Raw genomic sequence first — 26,197 nt, 5'->3', positions numbered from 1 at the left:
GAACAGGCTCCCCAGTGAGGTAGTCACTACACCAAGCCTGTCTGAATTTAAGAAGCATTTGGACTGTGCGCTTAGTCATATGGTCTGAAATTTTAGGTAGACCTGTATGGTGCCAGGAGTTGGACTCGATGATCCTTGTGGGTCCCTTCCAACTCGGGATATTATATGATTCTATGATTCTATGAGGGGATTGTTCATCTCTGCACTGAGGGGCCCCACCTGGAGTGCTGCATCCAGGTCTGTGGCCCCCAGCACAAGAAGGATGTGGACCTGTTGGAATGAGTCCAAAAGAGAGCTACAAAGATGATCAGAGAGCTGGGGCACCTCTCCTATGAAAAAAATCTGAGAGAACTGAGGATGTTCAGCCTGGAGGTGATATGGCTCTGGGGAGATCTCATTGCAGCCTTTCAATACCTAAAGGGGGCTTAAAAAAAGATGGAGAGTGACTTTTTGCACAGGAAGATAGTGATAGGACAAGGGGAATGACTTTAAACTAAAAGACTGTATGTTTAGATTAGATGTAAGGAAGAAATTCTTGGTGGTGAGGCACTGGACCAGGTTGCCCAGAGAAGCTGTGGATGCCCCATCCCTCGAAGCGTTCAAGGCCAGGTTGGATGGGGCTTTCAGCAACCTGGCCTAGTGGGAGGTGTCCCAGCCCATGGCAAGGGATTGGAATTGGATGGTCTTCAAGGTCCCTTCCAACCCAAGACTTTCTCTGATTCTACGATGAAATATAAGCATTTTTTACTTAAATTTGCACTGTCTTCTCTTCCTTGATTACTTTTGGTTTCTGTACAGATGGCACATAATAGAAAATATTTTTCTTAAATCTGAGTTGGTTCATTACAAATCTAAACACCACCAAGTCGAAGTCTTAAAAATTTTTTAAACATCTAGATTCCTAATAAAGTGTGGGGTACACTGAGATCTATTAATTAAACTGTATGAAGGTCAAGTTTTTTTTTTTAATGTACTCATAAGAAACGATGACAAAGGGAGTTTTCATAAGTCTCAAGGGGAACCTATGATAAAAGGATTCACACTGATTCCTCTTCTAAAGTATCCCATCAAATACCTCCCTTAATTTCTTAAATTCCTTTGAAAATTGAATTCATGGTGTCCAGAAATGAACCACTAACTCCTACAGCATTAAATCATTAAAGTGATTTAGAAGAAAAACATATTTGAATAAAAACAGAATTTCATATTTTAAAGTTTATTTTAAGAAACAAAGTTCTAAATCTGTAGTTGTGTATTTTTTACTTTGAATTTTGTTAAAATAAAGAGCAAAATTTCCAGATAAAACATATGTAAACATAAATATCTCACTGCATGTTTCACTAACAATCTCTTAAATACTGTGTGAATAAGTATGAAAAAAAAACTATTGAGAGGGGCAAAAGGCTAATTCAGTGTTAAAGCTGCATTTGTTTTCAAATCTTGCATATAAATAAGTAACTACATTTAAGCTACTCTTGAATTTAAAAGTAAGAATTCTTAACCACTTGTTTTATTTCACTTTAGAAACAAGTCATTTGCATTTGCAGTATCACAGAAAAGCATGTTAATACTTAAACTTTGGATTAAATGCAGTCTAGAATGTGAATTGGCATCCTGATGTCTTACTTCCTCAGAGATAAATGGGCCTTACAATTTTCCTGATATAAAAGTAAAAACAGTGACACAAAACTTTCAAGAATACATTTTGCTAATTTGTTTGTCATAAAAAGCACATTAAAGGACTGTGTATTTTTCCTTTCACATGAGCTTTTCTATGGTCTCTATTATTACAATCCTGTACTACATATAACAACCATATCCATTTTCAGAATGTCCCAAACACTGGATATTGCCTTTCTTCTCTGAAGATAAAATGGGATTTTATATGTGAAAACACTCCAAACATTGGGTGTACTTTGAAGTACATCTTCTATGACAAACTGACGTGCTTAGTGAATGAGGGAAAAGCTGTGGATGTGGTCTACCTTGACTTCAGTAAGGCTTTTGACACCATTTCCCACAGCATTCTCCTTGAGAAACTGGCTGCTCGTGGCTTGGACTGGCGTACACTTCGTTGGGTTAGAAACTGTTAGAAACGGTTGGATAGCCAGGCCCAAAGAGTTGTGGTGAATGGAGTTAAATCCAGTTGGAGGACAGTCACTAGTGGTGTCCCCCACGGCTCAGTACTAGGGCCATTTCTCTTTAATATCTTTATCAATGATCCGGATGAGGGGATCGAGTGCATCCTCAGTACGTTTGCAGACGACACCAAGTTAGGTGCACGTGTCGATCTGCTTGAGGGCAGGAAGGCTCTGCAGGAGGATCTGGATAGGCTGGACCGATGGGCTGAGGTCAACTGTATGAAGTTCAACAAGGCCAAGTGCCGGGCCCTGCACCTGGGGCACAACAACCCCAAGCAGATCTACAGGCTGGGAGATGAGTGGTTGGAAAGCTGCCTGGCAGAGAAGGACCTGGGAGTACTGGTTGACAGTCGGCTGAATATGAGCCAGCAGTGTGCTCAGGTGGCCAAGAAGGCCAACAGCATCCTGGCTTGCATACAAAACAGTGCAGCCAGCAGGGCTAGGGAAGTGATTGTCCCCCTGTACTCGGCTCTGGTGAGGCTGCACCTCAAGTACCTCTCACTACAAGAAGGACATTGAGGTGCTTGAGTGAGTCCAGAGAAGGGCAATGAGGCTGGGGAAAAGTCTAGAGAACAAGTCTTAAAAGGAGCGGCTGAGGGAGCTGGGATTGTTCAGCCTGGAGAAGAGGAGGCTTCGGGGCGACCTTATCTCTCTCTACAGGTACCTTAAAGGAGGCTGTAGTGAGGTGGGGGTTGGTCTATTCTCCCACATGCCTGGTGACAGGACAAGGGGGAATGGGCTAAAGTTGCGCTAGGGGAGGTTTAGGTCAGATGTTAGAAAGAACTTCTTTACCAAAAGGGTCGTTAGGTGGTGGAATGGGCTGCCCAGGGAAGTGGTTGAGTCACCATCCCTGAAGGTTTTTAGAAGACGTTTAGATGTAGAGCTTAGTGATATGGTTTAGTGGAGGACTTGTTAGTGTTAGGTCAGAAGTTGGACTAGATGATCTTGGAGGTCTCTTCCAGCCTAAATGATTCTGTGATCTCGTATTTTCCATACCTTAGTACAGTGCTAACTTACACTCAAGCCACAGATGTGTAACTGTGTCCAAAACCAACACCTCTATATTTAAGCAAAACTAAAAGCAAACAAATGCAGCATTTTCTAAGAGTATTTTCCTTGATATCTTTTCCTACAAGTGATAACAATGAAAACATAACCCTTAACAACTAACCCGTAGACTTTCCATTTATTTATTTAATTTTAATCACAACTATACCCTCTATACTTAACATGCATTATCATACCCATTCCAGAGAGTCTGCAATAGCAGCTCATTCCTACTAAGTAACATAAACCACATTACATGCTACATGAGAACATGGTACAACAAAGCTTGATTTTTAAAAGATCATCTCCAATCATCAAATAATGGCTCAGAAAAGCTGTCTGTGCAGAAAAGGATATCATAATTCTAGATATCCCTAGTAGCCAAGTTTCCTGCCTCCACTTTACGGTATTGTGGAATTGTACATGGAAATGTGGTTGAGTATGCAGCAGTGAACTATGTTATCCAACAGACGTACAGAAATAAGTCCAAAAAACAAACAACTGAGCACAGACAGGAAGAAAAAGAACAGTAAGAAGAAAAGAGAACATATGTGATGGTCTGAGACACATTCCAAGAATCTCTGCTCTTGTATCTTCACGTTTAAAGATATGAACTACAAAATTCCCCTCTATTAGCACTGCATTTGTTCTGTGTCTGTTTACAGGATTTTAAAATACTAAAAGAACTTCTTCAAAAATATGGAAGTCGGAAGATTTGGGGGCTTCATCAAGATTTCTAGAACTGGCTTCTGTGAATACAGGTGGAAGAAAAAAGAATTGTAGACAGGAATTCATTTCGCAGCATTTTCAGATTTGGAGGCAGAGTTGCCAATTTCAGAAATGTGTTCAGATGACAGGTCAAAAACACCCTTAGAACATTTATTCTACCAAATCACATCATTTATTTAACATGACAAGAAGAGTACTTGTATTATCTACAATACCAGATCTTCTGACTAAACGAAGTTCCAAAATACCTAAAAATTGTAGTGCGTAATGTATTAAGTTACTAATTCTGCAATACAAAAATTGAGTCCTATGTCTAAAATCCCCCATACTTATAAAATTATTTCATATTAACAGGTCAAAGGACTAGAAGATTTCATCATATTAGACCTTGCTTTTGCTTAAAAACAATAACCTAACATCATTCCATCACTATATTATTCAGTCTTTTCTCCAGATCACCTGGTATGTGTACAAGTAACGTGCTATTAATGAAGAGCATCTGTTTTATTCGTTTTGTTTTTCACAATAAAGATTTAAGTGGAAGCTTTCTTATATAAATCTTCATGAAAAATAAGGTGAATTAGAAAAAAAATTTATTAACCCAGACAACATCTGAACTACTCAAAAAACACCAACTTCTTAAAATAACTTCTGAAAACTGATTAACAAATGCCAGACTTATTTTAAAATGAAATATTTTTATTCCTGTAAAGAAGTGATCACGTAAGAAAACAAACTCCTATCATGGGGAATAGCTGCAAAAGGATAATGCAATGTCTTCTTGCTAGCTTAATGACCATGTTAATTCTTACGGTTCGAAACACCAATAAAAAATAACTGTTATATTTGGACAAAAAATAGTTACAGCTGAAGGGGGTTGGCCTGTTTACTGCATCATTATTTTCATTAATAATCTTTAACTGTTAGCTGCAATACCATAAAACCTCACTTATTCTGTATATTTTCATAGGATTTAAAGTATTATAATTTTCCAAGCAATTTTGCCACACTTAAAGTATATTATATTTTTGTTAATATAACAGCTATCCAGAAATTATTTCATTTATTTATGTAGAAGGTTATAGAATGTTATATTTAATGTTATATTTTATATTTTATGTGCTATACAGCACCATGTAAATTATAGAGTATGCCATATTTCCAACATAATTCATATTTTATAAAACTGTGCTACACTGTACTTTGAGAGAGCAGACTTTGGCCTCTTCAGGCATCTCCTTAGTAGAATACCATTGGACAAAGCCCTGGAAGGAAGAGGGGCCCAAGAGAGTTGGTTAATATTCAGTGATCACCTCCTCCGAGCTCAGGAGCAACATATTCCAACAAAGAAGAAGTCAGGCAAAAACATCAGGAGGCCTGCATCGAGGAACGAGCTGCTCCTAGCCAAACTCAAATGGAAAAAGAAGGCCTACAGAGGGTGGAAGCACGGACAGGTAGCCTGAGAGGTACAGAGAACTCATCTGAGAAGCTAGGGATAGGTTATGAAAGCTAAAGCCCTATTAGAATTAAATTTGGCTAGGGACATCATGGGCAACGAGGCTTCCATAGGCTTCCATCAGTGATAAAAGGAAACTAGGGAAATTGTGAGCCCTATCTGGAAGGAAACCTGTTTACATCAGATATGGAGAAGACTGAGGTACTCAGTGACATTTTTGCACCAGTTTTCACTGGCAAGTGCTATAGCCACATAGCCCAGGTCCCAAAAGGCAAAGGCAGGGACTGGGAGAAAAAGAACTGCGCACTCTAGGAGAAGATCAGGTTCAAGACCAGTTAAGGAACATAAAGGACCACAAGTCCATGGTGCTTGATGACATACAGCCACAGGTCCTGAAGGAACAGGCAGATGAAGGTGCTAAGCTATCCATCACATTTGAGAACTCGTGGCAATCTGGTGAAGTTCACACTGACTGGAAGAGGTGAATCATAACCCCCATTTTTAAAAAGGGATAAAAAGACCTGGGGATCTACGAACCAGTCAGTCTCACCTCTGTGCCTGTCAAGATCATGGAGCAGATCCTCCTGAAAACTGTGCTAAGGCACATTGAAAATAAAGAGGTGACTGGTGACAGCCAACATGGATACACTAAGGGCAGATCATGCTGGACAAACCTGGCAGCCTTCTGTGATGTAGTTACAGAATTGGTGAATAGGAGAAGAGCAATTGACATCATCTGTCTGGACTCATGCAAAGCATTTGACACTGTCTCACATGATATCCTTGTCTCTACATTGGAGACATGGATGTGACAGATGGACCACTTGATTGGTAAGGAATTGGGTGAATGGTCACACAAGTAGCCGCAGTCAGCGGCTCAATGTCCAGGTAGAGATCAGGGACAAGTGGTGGTCCTCAGGAGTCAGTATTGGGACTGGTGCTGTTTAACATCTTTGTCAGCTACATGGACAGTAGGATTCAGTGCACCCTCAGCAAGTTTTCTGATGACCACACCACAGAGCTTGGTGTCAACACACTGGAGGGAAGGGATGCCATCCAGAGGGACCTGGACAGGCCTGAGAGGTGGGCCTGTGAGAACCTCATGAGACTCAAAAAGGCCAAGGGCAGTGTCCTGCACTGGGTCAGGGCAATCCCAAGCACAAATACATGCTGGGTGGAGAATAGATTGAGACCATCTCTCAGAAGGACTTGTGGACGGTGGTTGATGAGAAGCTCAACATGAGCTGGCAATGTGCACTTGCAGCCCAGAAAGCCAACCATACCCTGAGCTGCATCAAAAGCAGCATCGCCAGCAAAGCAAGGGAGGCAATCCTCCATCTCTACTCTGCTCTCGTGAGATCCCACCTGGAACACTGTGTTCAGCTCTGGGGTCCCCAACACAAGAAGGACATAGACCTATTAGAGTGAGCCCAGAGAAGGGTCACGTGGATGATCAAAGGAACATGGAGATGTGGAGATGACAAACGTATCATCCTTGTTCCTTCACCCGTTTACAGCATATTGCAGTGTGCTGCAGGTTACGTGTGCCCAGTTAAGTGGATTTATAGACTATATTGTCTAGTTTTAACTAGGCTACCCCTCGCAAAATGGAGGAGCAGTATAAAAAGACTCCTCCAAAGAAAACATAGACTGAAAGCAGTGCTTATAATGCAAACATGAGCAAACAAGAACAAGGCAGAGCAGACATTTCTACTGTAGTATAAGCTCTTCATCTGCCACATTATAAACAGTGATAAACTTTTCAATGAAAAAAATGGCCAAAAAATGGAAAATATCAAGAAAACTATTTGAAATATGGATTTACATCCACTCTTATTCACAAAGAACCTCACCCTGAGTGTTTATTATGCTATGATATATTAGCTAGTGATAGTATGAAGGAATTGCAGTTAGAAAAACATTTAAAAAAAACCTTAAAACTAAGCATCCAGGACATGAAAACAAGCCTCTACAATTATTTTCAGTAGCATTTCAAGACATGTTATTGAATCCACAACCTTTACATCGTTTCACTAAATTATATGACAAATCTTTGGCAGTGTCTTTTGAAATTTGTTAATAGCAAGACACAAAAAGCCACAGACCATTGAGGAAACACTTGATCTTCCTGCTGTAGTAAAAATGGTTGAAAATAATGCATGACGAAAAAGATGGTGTCAAACTGAAGTGCATTCCTTTGTCAGCAAGTACCATCAGAAGACAAGAACATACTGCTGAAGATTCAAACAAACAACTATTAGGACGAATTAGTCAGTGTGGAAGTTTTGGCATACAGGTGGGTGAGACCACATACGTTTCAAATACATCTCAGCTTATGGTGTTCGTTACGTTATACTTTGATAATAACATACACATAACTTTTTCTGAATCACTATCAGAAAGATGTACTGGAGTTGATATACTCTCAACACTAAATGACAATAAAGAACATGTTTTATGGAAAAATTGTCAGTATAACCGTTGCTCAAACAGGTGCTTGACCATGAAAAATCTTCTCCTTACCGATTATCTTGTGGCAAAGATCTTCAAGAAGTTGAACTTAAAGAGGAGTTGCACATTTTTCTTTTACGAAAAGACAAGACTTCCAAATATGTTGACCTCCTCCATGTAGTAGGCTACTTCACAAATTGTTCAAAAAACAGGTGTCACATAAGGGTGAAGGCGACATTTTAAACAATGAGCAAGAACATAGGTGATTTTCAAAAGAAACTTGTGCTATGGAGACAGCATTTTAGAAACTGTTGTTTGGAAATGTTTCCATTTTTAAGTGATTTCATTGAGCAAAACAATGCAATCTGACCTGGAAAAAAATCTCTTACAATCTATTTTACACTTTCACCTGGAAACAGAATTTTCTAACCAATTCATAGATCTCCTAAAGAGTTTAAGTGCATTTTAAACCTATTTGCTAAAAATACGAAAAATTAATATCTTCTGATTAGTTTTCAAGAACAAGTGATTAACATCTGGAAAGATGAAAAATAGTGGAATTAAATATAAAAAGCAGAATTAGTAATGAATGGGATTAAAAACAAGCACCACGATTTAGTAAGCACAGCCAGAGATGCACTTCTTCCATTTGGATCTACATATCTTTGTGAGGAACATTTTCCACTTACGACAGTTATTAAAACAAACTCAAACCAAACTTTGAGCCAGACATTCAAATCACTGTATCACAAAGTACAAAAACAAGAGTTTTTTTAAAAAATGAAGTATATTTAAGCACATAACTCTCACTAAGAGGCAGTAATTTTTTTAAAGAGCAAGATTGTGTACAATATATATATTAAATACTATTTAAGCTGTATCTCATCCCTTTAATTTCTCATTTTGTACATCTTTTAATGTACATAATATTAATACAGTGGTACACTTATTTTATAAATACACATAAAGGGGGGATTCAAAAATTTTTACTGATGGGATGTGTGACCAGTAACTCAATATCACTAAAAATACAATCTGTAATTGGTAAAGCTATTGGGCAGGTGACTGTTCAGTGTTTTATTTTAATATCAATGTCATTTTACAATTTCTTCCAAATCCAGCTGAGAAACACACCTATTGAAATGACCTGTTATATCTTATTACTTAGATTGTTGGTTAAATCAGAGTCCTAAATGACAGTAAAATACACAAGATTGCAATTACAGAACACACTATTCTGTATTCAGTTTCCTACATTTCACTGTCTTTTATTTGTAGTTTTACTTTTCATATATAGCAACTCAAGAGACACTGAAATAATCCAAGCTGAAGATACCGAAGAAATGCAGTAAGAGCTGTCTTCCACTGCACATTTGTACTGATACTGTCAACAATTGAATTCAACAACCTGCCACCAACACAAGGATTCCTCACTAAGACTACAGCATCTGACCTGAATCCTCCGGGAAAGAAGTGATGACAAAATTGCAGGATAATGCCGCATGTGGTTTTCAAGTTGAACCAAAATAGCATACACGAAAGCATGCATACAAGAAAACCAAAGCAGCATATGCAGAAGGCCATACAATCTCAGGAAACTCAGCACTTTACAGCTATGGAAACCACAATCATCCCTGCACATGACTGCAAAACAGCAAACTAAACAAGGACATAATATATAAGCACCGTTACTTCAGTACTTCTGAAGTAATGTATGAAGCCAGGCTTCTTACAGTCATTAATTACCATTTCTCAAAATCATTAACACATGCACATGTAAATTAAATTTAAATCTGCACAACTGCATTTCTTAACAGATCTCCTGAACTAATTATAGGGAAGAATACTTCAAATATAAATTGCAAAAATTCTGTATATTTCTTTAAATGAAATGCTAGAAAAGACTTGCCTAAAACACAAAAATTGCTTACTGTTTGTTCTTCTACAAAACATCCCTAGTAAAAATAGAACAAAAGTGTATGTAGGACAGCAGTACTAAAAGAATTTGAAAAAAAAAATCAGTGTTCAGTTCAGGAGCAAATTGCCACTACTTACCTAAGAATATGGTTCTAAGCAACTTTCATGCAGCATTACAAAAAAAATCACTGAGTATATATCGAATGTCTGCTAGCAAGATACACAGGCAGGTTATGAAACTTCAATAACTCAAAGCCACATACACAAGAAGTCATAAATATGTATATGTATATAATTAAGACTATCCTGAACTGAGTTAATTGCCAACTCTGCACTTAACAGCTAGACATGTTCTCTTTAACTTTTGTTTCTAACAATCAGTAACAGCAACGCGCTTGTTTCAGAAATGAATTTATCTCCTAAAATCTGAAACTCCAGTAAATTACTATTACTTTAATAAGGTATTGGAAATATTCAGTTAATTAATATATTTGGACATCTATTGCATTGGACTAATCTTGTACTAGTCTTTTTTCAAATTCGCTTCAAAACATGCTAACTTCCATTATTGTTATATTATAATAATGGCAAGTGCAAGGTTCCAATCCCCAATAAAAGTATTATTTTTAAAAAAATAGGGAATGGGATATTTTAGGTAATACCTAAAAAAAAAGAACCCATGAACAAAAATCATATGAAATCATCATATTAATCCAGCTACAATTCACTTCTAACACTAAAATCAGATGGAACCATTACTAAGGCGACTCCTCATTATATAGTAGAACATCAATTGTAATAAAGTGATGACAATTTTACATAGGGAACTTAAACAGCATTGTCTGCATGGACTCTGTTCCAATGCAGGTGAAGGGCTTCACATGGATGACACTTTTCTGATCACATTTGGTACTACGCTGTGCCATGGTACCAGAACATTGGTAGCTGTCATGTACTGGGATCAATGGGTTGCAAACGAGATGGGAGCAGGACATGAGGCCCAGCGCCCTGAGAATTAGGGGTCATTGTGGTGTTGGGAGGAGTTAGAGCAGATCAGATCAGAGATGCTGATACCATCCTGGTATGGTGTCAGCACCTGAAACCACCTTTTTCCATAATAAATGTCACCCTGTGGAGGAAACAAACTACCTCCCTTACTTATGAAGGTAGGCTGGCCATGGCCCTGGCAATAAGTCAGAAGTGATCAACGGATTGACCTCTGTAGCAATAAGAAATCCTCTCCCATACAGAATTAGTATTTTTTTTTTTGGTAGTGTACTGCGAAAGAGTAGGAAAAAAAAGTCTCCTATCAGTAAAGATGGGCAGATACTGGAAATTAAAAGGATGCTTAATCATGCATTCTATGCCCTGAAAGGGCTGTACAAAAAAAATTGGGAAGTTGGCAATGAACATTCAAACTTTTCATTTTGTCCCACACGATCAAGTTGGTCTGAACTGAAATTAGAGGAACAATTTTATTTTCATTACCTTAAATATTTTGGTCTTTACCTACAGGAAAGAGTACTGAACGCCAACTTTACTCTTGGCCTTCAGCTTGACAAACAACTTTCCAACAAAGAAGAAAAAACTATGACCAGCAATGTCTACTCTACCAAAGCAACATTAAATGGTGTATAAAGTACCTTGTAATAAATAAATGTTTAGTTTAACATATTCAACATTAAATAGTGTAGAAAGCACCTTGTAATAAATGCTTAGTTTAACATATTCTGCACCAAAAAATGAAAAAAAAAGATATTTCAAACCACTTTTGCTACTTTCCCAAATCAAAACCCAGTTATCAACACAGAGAATCCCGACATGCTCCAAATGCTAAAATAAATATTCAGCTGACCCCAATTGCCAAAACAGTGAGTAGATTCTACTCCTCAGTTGACAAGCTTGCAAAAATGCTTACTACTTCCCTGGCTGTAGCTTCTCTTACATAGTCCTGTTCTTAAACTAACATTGTTTTACCAGCCAATAATATATACACACATGATCTACTGGCTTCTGTATCGTTGAAAATCACATTACAACCACAGTGCAATGTCCTCCAACCAAGAGTAACTTTTTTTATTATAACCATCCAAGTAGTATGATTTTTTTTAATGTCTAAGGTAGGCTCTCATTACCTCAGAACAGAAAACTACATGTATTTTTAGATACTAATGCAGAGCATATTACCACATGACTACTAGTATCCATCTGTAGAAAAGACTGTCACGTACAGAATGCAGTACTTAGCATTCTTTTCACAGTGGCCAAAACCACTTAAGACACTATACTGTTTTCCACAGAACAAATACATCTCTTATACTTCATTGGTCAAGTGTCACATTTTGATTACACTGTAAGAAACATTATTTAACTGCTAATTTGAAGAGTCAACTAAACTTCATCTGAAAGAACAGATGTACAAAAGTTAAGAAAAATAAAATATTACCAATATTGGACTTAGCATGAAATGTTAATGCAGCAATTTCAGATTTATTATAATCCAGAGCTAAACAGATCTTTGTCTCTTTCACAAATTATCTCATATGAAAAAAATAAAATCTAACAATGGGTCCTCCTTGTTGCTCTGGACAGGTACTATCGTAACACTGTTCTCAGTTAGTCAGCAGCATTGCAGACAGAAGCTTGCTACGGCAGCAGCAGCTGTCTGCCTTTCTGTTCTACTTGTCAGATGGGTATGAGATCTCACTCTCTTGTAGAGGCTTCCAGCCGTTACAACTAATGGCCTACAGATTTGTTAAGAGATGTAAGAAAAAAAAATCAGTAAGAAGTTGAATAGTTTTTATACTCTCAAACACATACAAAACAACTTCTTTAATGTGTATGCAGACTCTTTATTTTAAGACGAAACTGAACCATACTGTAAATTCCTACCTGTCTTCTTCGAAAACTTCCTCCCTTGGAAGTTTTCACTCATGAGGGACCATTAAGTCCCACATTAAAACAAAATTCTCAGCTTTACTCCTCAAAAGTAGAACTGAGCCAACAGCTACTGATTTCTCTGACACAGTCTTTCCGAATCAAAAAGCACACTGAGTTTGGGTGTGGTTAAATTACAGACACTATGTCTGTAAGGGTTATTCAGACATAAAACGTGAAAAAGAGCTGATTTCTGAATTTCACCTTCTTATCATGAAGGGAAAGACTTAGTGTGAAAGATAACTACCACAAAATAAATAAATGAAAGCATACAAAACTGCTTTTTATTCATGCTAAAAGTCCTAGTATAATTTCAGATAAGAACTCAGCTGGAGTTTTATTTGTAGTACTGTGCTATAACTGATGTATCTTTTTCTTACCTTTTCTTACTGGGTTTTAAGAAAAATAATTTTAACTAAAATTATATTAGAATTCAAGGTATCTCAAATTTCATCTGTTGGTGCTTATTCACTTAACTAGAAACTTCTGCATACCAACAACTAAATGATCTCAGACTTTCAGTACGGTATGTACTTCAAGCAAGATTCTCCTGCCCACAACTACTAAACAACAAAGTTATAGTAGAAAAAAAAGAAAAGTAATATTCAGAAAAATCTCTACTGCTCTATATAAAACTTATAATGAAAAGTAAATTATGATGTGACCAAAATTAGTTACATCTTTAAAATGATTTAAGAACTATTTTTAGGAAGTTTAGATCCATTCCTCTGAGTAACTCAAAATGTTTTGAGAGTAGCCCCACAGTAGATAAAATGTTTCCTGTTTAAGAAAGAGACCTCACTTTTTTTTTTTCCTGACAAACTCCTACATTCTATTGAACATTCACAGGCGTGTTCAGTAAGAAGCCTATTTGAGGCTGATTTAGCGTCCTTTATAAGCAGATTCTTTCCAAAGGGAAACAGTTTTGAAATGTTTCTGGTTTTACATGCATATTTCTTGCCTATTTTTTCCTTGACTCTTTTGTTGTCAGGGAGGAGAATTACAAGAGATCTCCCTCCCAAAATGCTTTTTGCACCCAAGCACATCTTTCACCCATTCATAGCATTCAAGAAACAAAAGAAAGCAAAAGAGTAAGTCTGATCACAGTATTATTATTATTATTTTAATCTTTATTTAATCTTTAAGTCACTATCCACTACATACAAATCCTACTATCTATACTATCCTACTATACAAATCCTACTATCTATACTATCCACTACTACAAATCCACTACAAAAGAAACAAAAATGGATATTATAGGAATAAGTAGACCTGTAGCAGGCAAATACTGGCTAGAGATAAAGGAATACCAAGAAAATATTTCCAGGAATTTCAAAATGTTAATCTTTCCACCTAAGGAATTCATATGATCAAAGGAAACACCAAGCTACTCTGTTAAAAATGGTTAGAAAGCAAGGTAATAGGCTGCCCAATAACACTGTTTACTTGACTTCAAGAAGGTGTTTCAGGAAAATAACCTTATTTACTTCCAGAACTATTAATTCACATCAGAGCCTTCTTCCCATGCCAACACCCCAAATAAACTGTGATTTCACTGGAGCTACAAGTACCCATTAACCCTCAGGTTATTTCACAGTCACCATGGCTGTTTGTAGCATCACCTGTGGAATTCATAGTTCTTACTTGTGAAAAATGAAGTTATCTGTCTTCAGAAAACAATGGCTCTGCCATTTCTCAGAATTGGGAAAGAAATGAAATATTATACCCTTTTCCACAGTTACTTTTGAAAAATCGGTTCACACTCACTATACCAATTTTTAGTAGTCACTTACTATTAATTTATATGAATGCATGTACAGATGTGGAGAACAAGTGGAAGATATTTACTACAATTAAATACAAACTCAGTTTACTCTCAAGTATTAACTACCACCTAAATTATGTAAAGTTTTGCATAAATAAAAAACTGTTTGAGAAAAAAAAACAACTTCATGATGAAAGCCTGCAAATATGGACTTTTAGAAGCCAGAAGGCTCCAGACAACTGGAACTGATACTCCAATCAGTAATTTCTTATCAGAGAAACCAATCTGCTCACAATTACTACAGTTAAGACTTCTAGCAATGACAGCTATTTTTATACCTCCTAACGCCACTTGTACAATGAAGATACATTTTCGTCAGTTTACTCTGACAAAAATACAATCACTGCTTAAAAAGCAACACTGCCTATATAGCCAGAACTAGTATAAGATTTATCACTTGGTCCATCAAATATCCTCCATCATGGTTTTCAACTGTTCACATGTGAAAAATTCTTACACCCACACCTGACTGAAATGTGCACGCCAAAAAAAATGAACTAAAACAGACTGCCTCAAATTACATGAGGATAGAAAATAGATAATTCTGCAATTTTTCTTCTACAAGTTGAATGGCTTCCTACACATGAGTGGCCAATTCTGGCAAAGATGGGAAAACTGTGTTGCAGAAAGAAAAGGAGACAACAAGGTTCTGAACTTCTCTCTAGGAATATGGAAGCATGAATATTACTTTCTTCATGGTGCATCCCACATAACCCACTAAAATGAATCTCAACTGGGATGCTTGAGAAAGTCAGACAAGTCTCAAAAGAAGCTTAAAAGGGTTCTAGGCTTGATGTGGGAGGCTTTCACTTTGTAATAAAAACACTTGGAAAGTTACTTGGAAAACATAGAGAAGGTCACACCAAAGACCTCATCATCTTCAGTCAATATACAAAGAATCAGAGAGTTTATTCTCCTTAACAGCACTTAACAACACTTATAAGGTAACTGAACAGGTGATCAAGTTGTTGCTACCCAGAGTTTTGAAGACTGAATAATAAGTAAAACAGACTGTGCAATTATGACTGTCTCATTAGCTAAGGGATTAAGATCTCTGCTTTTAATTTATCTGCTCTTTCAGAATGCCAGCCAAGTGTACGTTAACAATTTACAACTACTTAAAAAAAAAAAAGACATTGCACCCTGACAGTTTTCTCACATTAGCAAGCATGTAAGACTCAAGATTTTGATGACACAGTCTGCAACTTAATTTTCCATCTATTAGAAGGAACAGACATTATCATATCTTATGAGGAGTTCTTTCTGAAGAAACATTCCTGGTGCAACAGCATCAAACACGAAGTTCTACATGAAGTAAAAGGTTTAGAAAGTGTGTTTCCCAGCAGAGGATCTTTAAACAAGAGGACAAAATTTTGAAAGCTACTCAACCAGAGAAATATCATCCAATCTGTGTATCAATAAATATAAGATCCTGAATTTTAAAAAATAAAAGTAGTATTAAAAAGAATTAATTAAAATTCATCATAACACATACATTCAATGCAATAATATACAAGCGGCATGTCTATTTTGTATTCCCTGACTTTTGGAGAGCACTTTTCAGCTTAAACAGCACTTCAATGCAGATTAAACATAACTTTAAGATCACAATTAAAAACAGCCTTTGACGGGAAAAAAAAATAGTTTGCATGTAAAAATAAAGTATAAACAAAATAGCCCATTTTGCAAAAGAAACATTATTAAAAATTGAAAAAAAGGTAACTACATGACCTGTGAAAAACTATTCTAGGAATTCAAGAGCATTTTCAAGCAACATATATTCTTCCTAGTTATATAACTAATTTAGGGAAGATTTGTACTCACTTTCAGTACAAGTAGCTTTATTCCTTGCTAAGTGCCTGTAGTTTTGTGAAAGGTGCAAAATTACATGAAAAATACTAGGGATAGCTCACCTATGGCAGGAAAAGGTGAAAACTGGACAATTGAGGGAACAATCATAAGGGTATTTCTGGGTATAAAAGCACCAAGAGGAATGAAACAAGCAAGTCTCCTCTGCATTTAAACTTTTTTTTACATGTGTTTTGGAGTCTAAAAATAATAAGCAGCATACAGATAGTATCAACGGAACTGAAGTAAAACTAAGACTAAAGCTATTTAAATATCTGATCAACTTTAAACAAAAATATTATTAGATCAGCAATTTATTTATAGTGTTTATTCAAAGAGAAAACACTTTATAAATTTTAAGACTTATTAGTTAAATGATTTGGTATGATTTGTGTGATATTTAATGTTTATTAAGTAGTCTGAGGATTTCAGACACTTTAAAGAAGAACAGAAATTTTACAATACCAGAAGAACATGTATATTAATCCACCGATTATGGGTCTTTTTCCTGCTTTAAGTACCTAGGGACACTTCATTAAATAAGATTCACACCCCTAAATGAGAAAATTGCTGTGAAAAATGCATACTGTATTACATTACAGTAAAACATATGATACTGCTTTTTACCTCCAGATCCTAGCTGCTTGTAGAATCTGTATTCCAAATGTAGCTGTGGTGCTCTCGACTTCATTGGCTCCTGATTTAAAAACAAAGACAACATTTAAAAGCCATTGAGCCTCCTGCTGAACCCTAAAAAACTAATACACTAACCTACTACCAGCCAAACTAACCCTGTTGCTCCCAAGATACATGAAAAGTTTGAACATTCCCTCCAAACCGACAGGTAATTAGGAAGCTAGGAAACAAAGCCCAGACAGGTGACACTGTAGTATAGAGGGCTTTTACATCTTGTATCACTCCACTATCCTGTAGTCCAACCTGCAAACTGATTCCCAGACCCTCAATGGAGTAATTAAAAAAAAAAAAATTTGTCTCCCCAGAGTATGTGTCAAAGCCCTCAGACAAAAGGTAGCATCGGTATGGAGCTTAACAAATCAGACAGTCCACATTCCTGCTATACATGATAAATGCGTTTTTATCAACAAAAATAGTTTTATGCTAGGTTCAGGAGAAAAAATAAATCCTTTCACCAAATAGCCACATCCTAACATAGATTGTTGCATCATTCTAAAACTTTAAGTACAAAAAAAAAAAGCACCAAAATAACTTTGTTTTTAAACCTTTTTTCCCTGGCATAGCTTACATAAGTTAATGAAATATTAGTTCTGTGTCATACGTATTAATGTTGCAAAATCTCAGAATAAAGTGACATGATATCAAACGCAGGAACACACAAGCAGCCTAAATCTAAGCCCTAACTTCTTGAGTATTTCCCCTTCCAAAGTAAATATTACTTTATCATAAGATTGTTAAAGTAATTTCCTAGAGCACCTTCTAGAAGATAAGCCTGGTTTATTGTGATATATGACATCTCCTAGTGAGTCAGTGACAATTTGGACATTAACTGCTAATTATTCCTGCACCAACTGCTGCTACTGGAATTGCAGCATGTACTTGGAAGATTGTTAATACGAACACTTACCAACAACAACAGATAGTGCTGAATGTCAATTTTCAGGAAAAGCTTGGGCAAGGTACTCATTTCTTTCCTCACATCATCTTCTCGAGAAGCTAACAGCTCATTAACCTATGTTCTTTCCAAGTCGTGCATCCAGGCTACAGAAGCCATAAGCCAATCTGCAATTGTAAGAAGCCGAGTTCCCTTCCTCAACCCATCTCCCTCCAACACTCAGATGTTTCAAATTGCTGCTCGTGCTACAGCCAAAATCCCTGTCAGAATCCATGTTATTTGATTCTGGCAGGATGCCAAAAGTTGAGGACCACAAGTAAAAATAGGCCAACACAGCAGCTTTTACAAAAACTAAGCACAATTTAATATATGTTTTTATCCTCCACAGCATTCATTCTAGTTGCTTACTGGAAATTTTTGCAAAGAACTGAGCAAGAACTTTCTAAAAACAAAAAGGTGTTAATGCTCTACACGCAGTTGTTAAGCTACACTAGCTGGGCCACCAAAAGCTCTCACTTCCAGTTTATGAGAATACTTGAAATTTATTATCACATATTAAAGACAGATTTCACTTAAAGCATATTATTGTAAATATGGGTCTCAGCAAATAAGTGCAATTATTAACCTCAGTATACAGCTTTCAAACATTTAAATAAATCCACTCTAAAGCATAAAACATTTTAACCTTTTACAAAACTACACAAAAATTTTGCTACCAGTTTGCCTGCAGTGGTATTATACAAACCTAACAGTTACACTATGTACATACATTAATGTATATATACATTAATTAAAGCTTGCAACTCTGCTAAGTGTAAAATATTTTAGTCCATAAAACTCTGCATCAGTTTAACACAACAAGACAAGACACTTAATTTCTCACTATTCAATATTGTAGGATGGTCCCATAACGAGGAAGAAAAACAGCTTGCATGTATTAAATTTATGTGAATAGGCAAGAAAAAAAAAATGGAGTTTCCTAGGGAAAAGAATTCTATTTTTGACACAAACATCTACATTGACGGGTCTTCAAATAAATGGCACTTGTTCACGTCATCAGCGGAAAACTTCTTATAAGTCTCCAGAAGGTACAGGTTCACAAACAGTCTAACAACTCTACTTGCCAGCTGGCCACCAGATAAAGACTAAGTTAAAATCCTGTCTAGAAGATAGACAATGTTAACACTTTTACTGCCTCCTGTAATGCAGAAAAATTTAACAAAATGTAGTTGTAATTTATTTACTGATTGAGAGTTTTCTGCAATTGCATGCATGTGTAAGTAGGCTTAGATGCTTTATTGACTGTTGAGTAGCTACAAACATACAAAGGAAATAATTTTTTTCGTTCAACAAAACTAGTGAGAGGGCAAGAACAGTAACCTATTCATACACAATTAGTTTTGTTCCTACACATCGTACTTTGAAGTATGGAGAGAACTACTGAAAAATTAGAAGAACAGGATACATAAGCTTAAATCCAGAAAAAAAGATATGTTACATGTAAACTTTCCCTGTAAGATGAAAATGAAGGATACACTACAAACAACATTTTTATTCCTGACTGTTAAAAAGAGAACTATATTCAAGAATAAAAAAGAAGTAACACATCATGGTTCTGTTTTCATTAGTGTTCCAGTAGATTTCAGGAACTAAAAATAAGCTTGGGAACCCAAAACTGAAGCACTGTTCAAATGCCACATTAATCCCAGAAGACTCTGAAGCCAGCACCTCCTCTTACCAAAGAAATTGGGTATATTTTTGGTTTACGTAATTAGTCTTGAATGTAAAAGCAGCATTGTGAATGTGATTTACAGAACACTGCAGAACTGGAACAGTTCCTTATGAATCCTTTGGCAAATACCTAAGCCATTATTATTTCAAAGCTGTTTCATTAATGTAGATACCTTCTTTTCGCCACAGAAGAGCATTCCCTCTTAATGAGGGGCCTGGGGTTCAACCTGAGTTCTCGAGATTTTCCTGCCATCAAAGAATTAGCATGCAGTTGACTAAGTACTGGTTACCAAAGAAGCAGAAAAAACAGCTCCTTAATTCATAATCTTTTCTCCCTTATTTCTTTTTTTCTTTTGTGGGATGCTTATACATTCAGACAAAAGGATAAAGACATTTGAAATGCAAAATCCATTTCAAGTTCATAATGCATTTTTATTGCAATTATTTTTGCTCCAAAGACGTGGAATAAGCTACTATACTTTTCACAATACGCCCTTTCCATCTAGAGGTCCATGACAAAACACTTTACTTTATCCATAGCGTTGTAAGTTTTCAACAACTTTGTTAGCCTAAAGCACAATATTCACCTACTACCTAGTTTTCATATTTTTAATAATCCAGTGAGAACTCAGTGTATATTCTGTCTCTATTTGATATTTTCTTAAGAAGCAAACAAAAGCTATTTTCAGGAAAATTTTCTGTAAGAGGTAGGGTTCTTGTTAAAGTTAAAGATCAGTCTATTAAACAGAGTTGCACGTGATTTGGATTTACTAGTCTACACATTTCAAGTAGAGAGGTTTTGAAATGGTAGCATTCTAGACTGCAGTAATTAAAAAAAAAAGGAAAAAACATTCTAGCCTTGGAACTGCTATCTTCCTTCCCACAAACCTCTTACAATTTTTATGGACTAAAATCTAAGAAGTTAGATGATTAATGAATCAATGAATTAAGCATTACAGATGAAAAGCACCAGTGACTACCTCGTAATTTGTTGCCTTTCACAAAGACAAAGGAAAATCAAGCTATTTGCAGAAGTAGCTCAAGCAGAAATTCCTTCCGTTGATATTTGGTTAGTGCTTCAGCAACCTCCCATGGAGGTACGTTTGGGCAATGGAGAAGTTAGTCAAAGGAGAAGGGAAGATGAATGAAGGAGAAGACAGAGCTGAATAACAAATAGGAGGTGCAAGTGTAGTAGAGAGTCATGTATTAAGAGAAGGAAATCTAGCAATAAATAAAAGGGTTAGCTAGGAACCATTTACAGTGCACCAAATGGTAATGTAATTGCAGAACTACCTCATTAAAAGGTACTAGTTTGCATACTACTAGAACAGCAGAAACCTACAGTTAGACAGCACAAAACCCATTCTTAACACTCTTTTTCCAGTTTAAAAAAAAAAAGCAGTTCTGGCCTTTCAGTCTTGACTACCTGTCCAACAAAATAAAGGTCCAAATGAAAGAAAATAGGCTGTAAGCATTAAGATCCTGGACCAGTAGCTGTTTTACTACAATAAATACACACTTTTATATAAACCTCATAAATTAAAACGAGTATCTGTGTGAGGCCTAAGGGTTGTAAGAACAAAATTACATAGTTTAAAATTTTTTCTTTCACAAGTAATCCCTAAGCTGCCACAAGTATCTTGAACAAGAACATACTTGTACACTGCACAAGACAGAAAATATTAAACACACTGAAAATTTGAAGTCAAAAAGATAATCATAAAATCCATTTAGTTTAAACATCAGTAACAGATACTCCGGCAAGCTTTCAGGAATAACCCACACCATCATTTTGGAACAAGGTATATGGTTACATTTACATACAAAACATCTGGCATAGGAGAAAGCAGATTCTCCTACCAGCTGCTCACAAGAAATCAGTAAGTAAATAGTACAATGGTACCATAAGGAATTAAAATACAGTTTTGGTATAGTGCAGGAGAGGTATTACAACCATATCTTCCACCAGTTGCTGTTCAAACTAGAATACATGCATTATTCAAATTACCTCATTCAGTAAACATGAACTACAACAGGTACAGACAATTACTAAAAGGAAGTTATGAGCGCCTTAATTAAGCTAACAAAACAAAGAGCACAGACCTGATGACTGCTCGCAAAACACAAAAAACAAATAAATGCTAGGCATGGGGAAAAGCTGTTAAACTAATGTTTATAAAAGGATAGGAATGTATACCATGAGCAGGTACAACCTCCCTAACCCTTACAGAGTCCTGGCATGCTCTCCAGCAGGAGAAGCAAAACTACAGAAAAGCAAAAATTCAGCAAAAAAATAACATATGTAATAAAAATGGTTTTATCACTGATTAAAAAATTCTCTCACTTGACATCAAGTAATTAGTACTTCAAAATATCACTCTCTTGCAAACTGTTTCTGAATGTGCTCCAGTAAGTAGTTTTTAACTAGGAGTTCTCAGAACATCTTCCAAGTTTTGCCAGACATAAAAAAAAAAAGAAAATCACTTAAAGATTGTTTTTAAAACTAAGTGAATTTAGAGGAGGTATAAAGCACACACAATGACCCATTGAACTGCATCCAGCATTACTCTTTCAAAGTATAACCTGCGTGTTTTTAAACCTGTAACTACTCCTGAAATAATTATTTTCTAATAATTATTATTCTAGTAATATTTTTTCTAAACATTGGATAGTTGCACACACATTTTTCATGGACTATATAAACATAGTACTTTTTAGACTTCCAGTTTTAAGCCATCTATTTCTCTGTTTCCATAGCTTGTCTTCCTCTTTACAGAGCCCAGAATTTCACCACTCTATGCTGTGAAAAGCATTCTGTAGCAACAAGAAACTTACAGCAGTCCCAAAAAAAATTCAAGGACAAAAAGTAAACTAATTGTCTTGAAATACCTTGGTTATAAAAACAGACATTTACCTAGAAGTTAAAAGGAACCCAGAAGCAAAACATGAAGTAAGTTGAATAGCTCTAATGAAAGATGCAGAAAAAACAGAACAGTATCACATAACAAATACATAATTTTTACATATTTGTAAATGAAAGGGAACTTTTGACACACCATCACAAATAGAAAGCCTACCAAATCAGAAGTGCAAGTATCAATGACAACAGACGAAAAACAGTTTGGTGCTGGAATAAGAGTGTTGAACTAAAGACATTCTGTAGAATTTCTGGAGCTTTTTGTAGTCATCTGATATCAGATTTGCATTAAATTTGGCTTTTATCTACTTGTGGCAAGAGAAAGTAGTCTACTAGGAGGACCACTGAGCATACTGCTGAAGCAGGAGTCAATCACCGACTTCAAAGACGTTGATTTAGCTCTCAGAATAGTGACAATTAACACTGGCATTATTCAATATGGCCAAAGCATGTAATTATGACTACCACTAACTGCTTTCATCTACTCTATGAAAACATACAAAAGTATTAATGATTTCAATTAAGGAAAAAAAGCCATTGTATATGTAAGGAAAATCCTGATCAGTTTTTCATCCCAAAACTTAACGAAAAAGTATTAACTTACCAACTTAATTGCCACATGTTCATTTGTGTATAAATTGTTTCCTTGAAAACAAAACAAAAAACAACAAAAACAAGAACGTGAGACTTCAGCAGTGACAGTTCATAAAAACACAAAGCTGCAGGAGATCTATTCTGCCAAAAACTATCCTCATAAAACACAGCAGACTTATGACTACTTTCCTTAGCAATTAAGTAAATTACTTGTCAAGAACTCACTGGAAGATCACAGATGACACACTCAGCAAACTTGGGCTTTAACAGTGTTAAAATAAGAGTACCTTTACAAGCAAAGTATGAATAGCATTTTAAACTCACAGCAAGTCTTAGGACTTCATTTATAGTTTAGAGAGTATAAGATTTTTGGTCTGAATTACTGAAATATACTTAATTTCTGTGATAATTTTCACTGTAGTTCACGGTAAAAAACACAGGGTTACTCTGCCATAAATGTCTTACTCAAAAGTAAAAAAAAGAAATAATAATTTAGTAAGGTTTCAGAGTTTTTTTTTATTATTGTTTTTAAAATGACAATAAGAGGACTACAAGAAACAAAAAAAAATTAAAAAGCACAAACACAAACATTTTCAACATGTCCTACAAATGCTTTAGGTATCCCAAGAACACAGAAGATAAATGGAAGAAGTTTACATCATGAACATATCATTACTGTACAAATCTGAGTAAAATAAATCTTCTCATTTCAAGATTTAAGCCTACCAATTAAAGATAAATTATATACACTTCAAGAATTGTAACTAAAAGCACAGGCTAAAAAAGGAAAGGCAAATTAAACACTCTTCAGTTACAAAAAAAACAGCAGAATTTGGTACTGTGAAATCAAGGAAAATCACATTTAAACCTCGCTTAAGGTTCTTTGGAACTGCTGGTCAAAGATAATAAATATTCCGGTACTCATTTTAAAACTGCAGCTTTTTTACTGTGATACCATACTTTATGGAGAACTTGGTTCTTGAATAGTGTCAGAAGTGGCAGTTTCATTGAGACAAAATTTCAGCTATTTCACCAAGTTTACAACATTCTTACACTAATGTACCAATTTGCAACCTTCTCTGGTATCTAAGTCAAATTTGATCTTCTATGTTTTCAGATTAATTGCTGAAAGCTTTTTTTTTTTTCTGAAATTGTTATATGGTTTTGCAACATTAGACTAACAGGTTAGAACTGACTAGGGTTTCCATCCCCATTCCCTTCTCCCCTCCAACACTCCAATTCTCTACATTACTAAACTCAAACTTAGGACAAAGAGAGCAAGAGTTACCAAGTTAAGTACTTACACCATTTGGAAAATGCATCTGCTGGTTTAAAAGCAGTTCTGCAACTGGATGAGCATATTTCAATCACAATGACTTCAAAATTTTACGCACTGACTGTAACACTAAAGCTACATAGACGTAGAACTGAAAAGTATCAGGTAAAGAAAAAAATAAGTAATCATTTCTGACACTTCTAATTTCCTTACAGGATTCAAATGTGTCCAGTGTGTACTATTTTAACAACAACCCTGTTTTTCTCTGTAACATTACTCATGTCCAAATTTCACATATTTAATTCATTTTTGTTAAAGAAATTGAACAGGAAAAGTAAGAAATGGACCAACACAAAAAGGTGAATATAGTTACATTTATAGTAAGAAACTGATCTCAGCTCTAGTCCTTATTTTTAAAAATAAGACTACTCTTGCAAAGCTGAAAAAAGGAATTACAAGATCATGTGTCTGTTACGGGATCAAATTTACAAAAAGCAAGCTACCTGAAGGCTACACCCTAACCTGATTACCAAGCAAATGGAGAATTCAATGATCTATCCAGGGACTACAGCAGACATCCCAGGCACCTAAAATACTTATTTACGGATCGACTTTTTTTGTTTGTTTTAAAATAATGCTTTGAAACTGTCTCTGTGTTTTTGCATTGTATTACCATATTGAAGACATTTAAAACAAAGTCTTGCAGGCAACATGCTCATTCAGTCTAACTAGATTATCTGTCATCTACTAGAGTAGTTAACAAATCCAGTTACAGTGACTAACTATTCAGTTCCAGTACCCAAGTGGAGTGATGACAGGTTTATCATTCTGAAAAAACATCAGAAGGGATATTGTAACTTTGAATATAATGAATCAAGACTATCATTTCAAATAATGTAGGACATCACATTTGATGCTTCTGATGATGCCTCTGAAAGCACAGAAGCAGGTAACATGTAATGCATCACAACCAGCAGGAACATAGACTGATGGGATAACAAAAGAAAGCTTATCTTAACTATAACTGAGGAATATAAAAAAGCTGTTAATAGTAAAACTTTAACAGCTCAATATTGAAAATAATTCAGTTCTTTGCAAGTTAGTGGTTGCACACTACAGATACTCGTTTGACATACAGCCAATTTACCATGCTAACCACAACAAGCCACAGAACTCTGGCAATTCCTTTCCTCTCAGGTGGAAGTAGTACTGCAATGGCTACTAGGCTGCAACTGAATTTCTTACTTTCTGAAGCACAACTTCATCACTCTAACAACTTTATGCCTCCTATATGGCTTAAGACTGGACCTTAAGACACAGGCTAAACATATTCAAGTTTGATGAAGTCCATAAATTAAGTGCTTGTGTACATCTTTGTTCACAACAAGGGAGAGATGCCTGCATTAAGTTGCTTTCTACTGTAGTAATGCATACAGAAAAATAAGTTAAAAATCTATCTGTAATACCAATCTTAGCTGTCACTTTCAGTAGTTTACACAATTAAAACATCTTATCCCTAATAAATTAGGACTTGAAGAATCTATGTATGAAACAAATAAGCAGATGTTCAAGAAAAGCCTGCTGCGCGTTGCAGATGGAAGGACAGAATACTCTTCCCCTCTTTCTCTCACCTGTATGCACAATTTATTTCACTATCACACTAATTTTTAGCTACTTCAATATTATTTCTTTCAAAAAGAAATGGATGATTTCACTCTGTATCTGCTGTAACCA

The 26,197-nt window shown here is 35.8% G+C and overlaps 1 protein-coding gene across 19 annotated transcripts in view; it reads right to left on the bottom strand.

Annotated features, from left to right (window-relative positions):
* CSNK1G3 (casein kinase 1 gamma 3) overlaps positions 1–26,197 on the bottom strand; it is a 75,273-nt gene that overhangs the window by 34,765 nt on the left and 14,311 nt on the right. For 10 of the 19 annotated variants that reach the window (XR_010827562.1, XR_010827563.1, XM_066988001.1 and 7 more), the window contains 2 exons: positions 23,198–23,238; positions 16,982–17,051 (listed from right to left, as the gene is read on the bottom strand). The exons of 2 other annotated variants lie outside the window; for them this stretch is intronic. Coding sequence is in view for 13 of the 17 variants with exons in the window: in XM_066988001.1 (XP_066844102.1) it covers positions 16,982–17,051; positions 23,198–23,238 (111 nt within the window). In the remaining 4 variants the exon portion in view is untranslated. Of the gene's footprint in view, positions 1–7,896; positions 7,916–16,981; positions 17,052–17,957; positions 18,113–23,197; positions 23,239–24,491; positions 24,512–26,197 lie in introns of those variants that run through there. 7 more of the 19 variants (XM_066988012.1, XM_066988010.1, XM_066988011.1 and 4 more) reach the window with 5 other exon arrangements.

The sequence above is a fragment of the Anser cygnoides genome, chromosome Z, assembly GCF_040182565.1.
Source record: "Anser cygnoides isolate HZ-2024a breed goose chromosome Z, Taihu_goose_T2T_genome, whole genome shotgun sequence".
NCBI lineage: Eukaryota > Metazoa > Chordata > Aves > Anseriformes > Anatidae > Anser > Anser cygnoides.
Note: the sequence above shows the minus strand (reverse complement) of the source record. Positions and strands in the feature narration are given on the sequence as shown.